A 7,437-nucleotide genomic window follows, 5' to 3' on the forward strand; every position below is an offset into this window, starting at 1 on the left:
TTAGCCCATGTAAGATGGTTCTGTCATGAAAAAAACAACAAGAACAAACTTAATTTGCTTCAGAGAGACTCTTTAAATGTTGTGATTTCTTTTGTCTGTCTGGACACTACGGTTGTGTTGTGTTGTGTGTGTGGTTTTTCAGAATAAAAGCTCAAGTGAAGTCAGTTTATCTACAGTATATAGCACATTTAAAAATAACAGGAGTCGACCCAAAGTGCTTTCCAGTAAAAACATAACACATAAAAGGCATTTATACATGATATAACACAATAAAACAATAAAAGAAAGGTAAAAAATGAAATAAAAAGTTAGAAGTAATAGACTAAAACCAACAACAGATTGAGAAGCAGTAAGAGGACGTTAGATATAAGTTAAGAGGGGACTTGATAAAAGCCACGGGGCAGCCTCAGACTGAGATTAAAGCAAGTGAATATAGGGCGGTCTTTAAATTTGATTTAAAATTGTTAATGGTGGAGCTTAATGTGGGATGGAAGGCTGTTCCGGAGTGATTTGTTCCCTCTCACATTGTTTCATTTGAAGGACTTTTAGGCCCCCTCAGATTTATCTCAGAACTGAGTTTGAACATATGTAATGACAAAAAATGCTTGTAATTTAGCAGTTAACTGTAGGTAATAGTTTTATTCTAATACATTTAAATGCAAATGATTGTCAGTTGCACTAAAAGTATTCAAATATTTTATTCTACATTGATTAAAACAAGCCTTGAGTTTCACCCACAGCTACAAGCATTAGATTTAGTTTTATTTTGTTTAAAACTGTGTAAGTGGCCACTTAAAAAGGATTTTACTCTGAAAATCACACGCCACACAGACTTCCCCTCTGGCACTTTTCAAATAAAAACAGAGGAAGGAAAAATAAATGTAAATTCAAGTCACATTTCTGTGATAATTTCAGACACATTGCTGAAAGATAATTGGATTTTTTTTCATCCATGAATATCAAAGAGCTTTGGACCTCCAGTATGGCAGCTAGGTGTCCTTACATCACCTGAAAGTCTTCTGTGTAAAACTGAAAATCCACAGAGGTGTTGGTGTCGTATGAAGTGGGATCTGTGACTGTTTACCGTGTATATATATATGTATATATATGTGTGTGCTGCTTGTTGTCGTCCCCTCCAGCCCCCACCCAGTGAAGCCCCTCACCACTGCCATACCGGCTGAGGAGAAGCGGACGGAGGGCCGGTCAGTGCTGGCCACCGGCCTGGAGAAGCTCAAGTCCACCATCCACCCGGGGAGGAGCAGCCAGCTCAGCGAGCAGGACACAGACAGGAAGAAGGTACACTATGTTATTATAATAATAATAATAATGATATAAAAATACTGTAATACTGCCCTTCAGAGGAAAACAACAGTAACTATGTTTGTGTTTTGAGCTTTAATGATCATCAGTAGTGTTTAGATTTATATGACATTTAAACCTGCACTTTTATATAAATGAAATTACACTTCTGGTAATCACACACTTCAGAAAAAACAATTTTTAAGCTGTTTGTCTCGGTATATTTACATACATAACTCCTGCTTGATGAAAGCACAACAATAATGATTATAATACTAACTTAATTAAACAGACACATACACATTAAGACAAATACATACATTAGGTAAAAGTGGTGAGTTTTTGTTCATTAATGTTTTATTTTGTAAGAATCCAGCAGCAGATGACTTGGAAAACAAAGGAAAAATAACATATTAAGATCCTGCATTTTGAGTAGAATTACATTGTTTTTTACATAACTTGGTTACATCATCTAAATAATGTAATTTTGTTTGTAATTATAGTTTACGCTGATCTGTTTTAAGTAATAAAACAAGGCAGAGATGGACTAAAGGTTAGAGTAGCGGAAGGTCCTGTTTTTCCTCCCTGAATAGATAAAGGTTAAGAAAAAATATCTATCCTGATCATTATGCATTTACTGTTGGAAACCCTCTTTCTTGGGATAAATCCTCTGGTGCATAGAGAGTTATGTGGTATTCAATTTCTGATTTCTGAATAATGTAGTTAGAATGAGCAGTGAACAGACAAACTCAATTTACTCAACAAGAAATCCAATGAAAACACATCACACTGTCCTTATCTTTGTTACACTTTCATTCTTCTTCCTGTCTGTCTGTTTCTCTGTGTGTGTTCAGGTCGTGACAGAAGGAGCCGGCTCGTACTACCACCTGAACCACAGCGAACTGGTCGCCCTGCTGGTGCAGCGGGAGTCCGAGCTGGAGAGGCAGAAGTTGGAGTATGACCGTCAGAAATCTCTGCTGGCTAAGCGGGAGGTGGAGCTGAAGAAGCTGAAGCCGCAGGTCAAAGATCTGGAGGACTACATTGACACGCTGCTGGTGCGCATCATGGAGCAGAAGCCAACTCTCCTGCAAGTGCGCTCCAAGTTAAAGTGACGCTCCGTTCACTCCGTCCTCCACAACAGCTCTTTAGTCTTTTCACTGCTATGCTGTCCTTTTTGATACAAATATCTCGGCACTGAGAGATGTCAGGGCGGTGTTTTCCAGCCGGCATGCTTTACTGCGCTGAAACACGTCCTTGTGGAAGGCTTTGGTTCGGGCGGTTCTGAATGTAGCGGGTCCTCAGGTTGTTTTCAGGTTCACACAGCCGGTTGGTTTTGAGATGCTTCCATTTTGGGATCCTGATTGTAGAAACAATGATTCCTCCTTTTCACCTCACCTCACTTCTATCACCTTATCACAGAAGATAGAAATGGTAGAGTCTCAGTCCAGAACACTGTACGAATATCCAACTAACTCCTCACACAGTTTTTCAAAATATACTCTCCTAAAGTGTTGCAGTTCTGTAGCTAGCAACTTGAAGAGCCACTCTGGTGGTTTTGCATGTTTCAGACCATTAACTACAAATTGCATATCCTTTAAATCAATGCTGGCCATTTCTGTAACATACCATCAGGTTTAGATTGATTTTATACCTTCGAGGCAGCCACTGGTTTCACTTCGGTTCAGTGCAGCGTGAAACTCAACTTGCAGTGACCAAAAATCCATTACAGTGAACATTTTGTTGCATTTGTTTTTATTTCATAGTTGTGTTATGAAGGTAGTAATGCTGTTGAGAGCAGATGTCAAAAAGGCTCTGATACCTGAGATTTAGGATTCAGTTACCAGAAAACACTGCAAACACAAGCTATACTGTAGGTTTGCAATTATTGTTATTTTCTTGATTAATGGTCATCGTTTGGTCGGCAAAATATCAGAGCGCAAGGTGACGTCTTCAGATTGCCTGTTTTTGTCAGACCAACAGTTCAAATCCAAAGATATTCAGTTTACTATAAAACAAAGAAAAGCAATAAATCCTCAAAAAAAATCTGGGAAGATGGAAATATCAGATATTTGGCATTTTGAAAACTGGTTTAAACAATTAATAGATTATTATTAGATTAACAGTTTCCTGTCAATTGGCTAATCAATATATTGAGTAATTATTTCAGCTCTACTATCCTGTCAGAAAATCAAAAGACATTTGTAAATCTCAACGCCAAAAAGGAGAGTTTTTGGACAGGCCCTGCACACAGTTACTGTATTACACAATATTATAAATAAATGAAGGCAACAGAATGTTCATTTCAGTTGATCTCGAGTAAGTTTCAAGTTTCTGCCAGTGTTTTTTCATGCTTAAAGGGACCGTTCGACTTTACATGATTAGCTTAGCTTAGCATTAAGGCTTGAAGCAGGGGGAAACGGTTAGCCTGGCTCAACCAATCATTTTATGCACCAACAGAAACGTAAAAAGGACAAGTTGTTGGTTTATGGGTACTTGCGTGATATAAAAACATTTTCTTTTTTTGCGAACAGCAGCTGGACACAGTGACTTCCTGGAGTCTCTGCTGGTTTGATACAAGGTCCAGAGTCCAAGAACTCCAGGAAGTCACTGCACCCGGCTGCTGTTCACCAAGAAATAATTACAATACGTTACTCCCCATAAAACTACAACTCAGTGCTTTAGACATGTGAGTTGTCAGGCAAGCTAACTGTTTCCCCCTTAATACTAAGCTAAGCTAATCATATAGCTTCGGGTATCCAGAAAGATTAGAAAAAAACGCTAATGACATTGGGTGCTTTTCCGCTCTGAGATGAATTTATTTCAAATCGAGGCAGTCAGGGCGCTCCCGTAAAAATGCGAGGCGCATAGAGTGGAAAAACAGGTGCTCAGCAGAAGCAGTGCATAAAACGCTTCACTCTCATTGAAAACTATTACAAAAAGCCGCCCCAGTCTGCTCAAAGGTGCTCTGTCTGATCAGAGCCTTAGCGTAGATATTTTAAAGTGGTATTGATCTTCTCATCTAACCCTCAGCAAGAAAGCAGATAAGCGTATTTCCCTAAATGTCGAGCTATTCCTGAAATTAACTGAAAAATAATTGCTGCTTAGAAGGAAGGAAACAAATCGATACTCTTCAAATATGCTTTGGAAAATAGTCTGCATCATTTTAAAGTATTCACAATATTTAGTTAATGAGGTAAATTCATGCAAAACCACCAATATGTTTCTCATACAGTAATGTACTTCAATGGCATCACTTCTTCCACATGGTGTTTTGGATTGACACTCTACAAATGTTCCCAAATAAATACCGAGTGCTCTGACTAGTTTTTGAAACTACAAACCAAATGAGCGGCGTGAGAGTTCAGCCTTGTCGTGTGCACATCACTGGGAACCGATTGTAGCTTCTGAATGTTCAAAAGTGTTCTTAGCCAGCAAGTGAATGGTTTTATTTCCACGCACAATAAGTGCTGTTTATCTTTTGCTTGCTCCTTCCTATCTTTTTCTCCTTTTTTTTTTTTTCTTCTTCTCTATGGGCATGTCTTGAAATTACCCATAATGCTCAGCCACATAAGCTAACTGATTCTTGTATGGGTCACGGTGTTATCAGGTGAAGACAGTATCACTCAGTCAGTATCAAGATCAGCCATCACAGCTTCTCTGATCTCATGCTTCTGCCTTCCTACACGTGTGTGTATGTGTGTGTTATCAACACGACGCCACCGCTATCAAAATGCCTGCAACATGCCGGTTCTTGACTCCCCTCTCCCTCAGTGTCTGTGTGTCACATCCGCTTCTGCTAGAGCACGCATATCGCTACTGCTTTCAGGTGTTACAAGGGATGTATACCGCATTTTACAGCATATATATGCCGTATTGAAATGCCAAATGCTGCCTTATTTTTGTTTTGTTTTCGTCAAGAATCTAGCACTTCATTTGACTTGTCGTGGCAGGTTTTGAAGAAGAAAAGCCATCTGTTCACTGAGAGAGTTCACTTTTTTTAACTTCGTTTTGTTATTGTTTAGATCACTGCACAAAAATAAATGGTATGCATACCAATAGACAATTAGCAGTAACAGTGATTTCCTGTGAAATGCCAAAAAAAAGCCTTGAAACTTAATCTATAGAGCAGATCGATACACCATGAAGTATTCTGATATGATGCCACTTTTAACAGCGTTTGTGGATGTTCTTGCACTACTTAATCGTCAGAACATAACTTTACTGTACCTGTCTGTTGATATCGGTATAGTTGGATCTACTTTACACCGTACTGCACTTTCTAATCGCTCTGTGATTTAAGCACTTGGCCTAAAAGCATACAATACCATCCAAAACCGTCTTTGTCATCTCAGTTCTGCTGTGCGATCGCAATATCAAGTGCATAGATGACTGTAGAGACATATTCAATGTGACTCGGCACTTACGAAGCGCAAGAATAAGTTCCATGTCTTCCATTTTTATTTAAGTTTAAACTGTTTTGTATTTTGTCCTTGAGTGTGTAGCCGGTGGAATGTGCTTAAGGTAGTATGTGAGATTGGAAAGTTTACAATTCGTGATGCAATTCTGTTTCACAAATTTTGTATATTTAATAAAGAATATTTTGTGTTTCTTGCTCACCATATGTTTGGGTGTAAATCTTTCTTTGGGGTGTGTTAGGGTGTGTTTTTTCTGATTGTGGTCGTTCTTTGTTTGCATTCAGGGTTTGTTTCTGATAGCTAGCTCCATCTTGTATCCGGTTCCAAGGTGGTAAAATATCTGGATTTGTTTAGCAAAGACAAATGTACAAAACATTTAGGTAATCATGTAACTAAAGGAGCTGCAAGTTTGACTTATTTTGGTGTTAGATGTTATATATACCTTTTGTTACCTGTTGTTTTATACATCTTAGCAGAAACATAATATCAAAACACTTAACTGTATTGTAAGCTTCAACCCTTGCCCAGTTTTATAGCTGGTTTTCTATCAGGTAATATCATTCATGAAGACATTAATTAATAACAAAAAGAAACATATCTTGTTATATCAAGAGTGACGCATCTGTACCCACTGCAGTGGTGTTAAACTCAGGGTAATTATTTATTTATTAATGCTATGATTACAAGTATTTGAAAGTTGATTTTTTTTTATCAGCTCTTCAGTGAGGAGAACCAATCAAAATCAAGTCCAGTTGGGATGTTTTGACTGGAGAACACTGTGTTAAGTAATGAAAAGTAATGAAGTAACTTTAAATTTAAACACTCACAATAAATTAAATTTGAACATTGTTTTCTTTAACAATATTACAAGTGTCTGTAGCCAGGATTTTAGAAATGTGTGTCCCTCTAAAACAACCCCCTACATTTTTGGATTTTTCATATTGTATTAGCTCACACCACACTGCCATGAATCCTATTCTGCTGGAGAAATGCATCACTGAATCTCTCAATTATTGATATTTTTCTGACATGTGAAAAGTCTGAAAACGTGCCTGCATGTGAATTGATCACACGTAAAAATTGTGTACATGGTGCATCTGTAATATTTAATGTGAAATTGATGTTTTCACATTTTATGTCTAACATTTTTACATGTGAAGTATCTGAAAACTATCAATATGTGAATTTTGCACATATAAAAAGATGCTCCACGTGTGAAATGTGTTTCACATGACAGGATCAATTCACATGTGCTTTTTTGTAAGGCAAAATACACAATATTAAGTCTAAAAATGCTGGAACCAGCATATATACTTCCCACCATATGTGCTGTAAGGTTTTAATCATAGTATTCAACTCCTCCTATATTGCCCCCAAATTCCCAGAAGAAATTACAGAGAACTTAACATGATGTGCCCTTAATCACAATAGAACAATACAGACATGTGCAATCAATGTACATGTACAATAAAATCTAGAATATCTAAGATATTTCATGCTGTAGCCTGTGTTTTAATGGATGTGAGGGGTTATTTTGTCCAACCCCTGCACATTTTACTACTACTGACTTTAATTCAAAACCACCACTAGAGGGCTATGTTATACTCTTTAATCTCAAACACCTTCCTTCAGTGATTCTAAAACTATAATTATAACTCAAAAGGTCTCATTTTTATTATCTGCTGTGCTCCAAACTGAATTTAACACTCTGTTAACTTCTCCT

General features: G+C 37.5%; 1 protein-coding gene across 3 annotated transcripts in view; it reads left to right on the forward strand.

Moving 5' to 3' along the window:
* Positions 1-5,920, forward strand: part of rab11fip5a (RAB11 family interacting protein 5a (class I)) — a 37,343-nt gene extending 31,423 nt beyond the window's left edge. For all 3 annotated transcript variants that reach the window (XM_037796778.1, XM_037796779.1, XM_037796777.1), the window contains 2 exons: positions 1,140-1,296; positions 2,154-5,920. In XM_037796778.1, the coding sequence (XP_037652706.1) occupies positions 1,140-1,296; positions 2,154-2,411 (415 nt within the window). In that variant the 3' untranslated portion in view covers positions 2,412-5,920. The remainder of the gene's footprint in view (positions 1-1,139; positions 1,297-2,153) is intronic.
* Positions 5,921-7,437: the final 1,517 nt, after the last annotated feature.

The sequence above is a fragment of the Sebastes umbrosus genome, chromosome 16 (assembly GCF_015220745.1).
Source record: "Sebastes umbrosus isolate fSebUmb1 chromosome 16, fSebUmb1.pri, whole genome shotgun sequence".
Taxonomy (NCBI): domain Eukaryota; kingdom Metazoa; phylum Chordata; class Actinopteri; order Perciformes; family Sebastidae; genus Sebastes; species Sebastes umbrosus.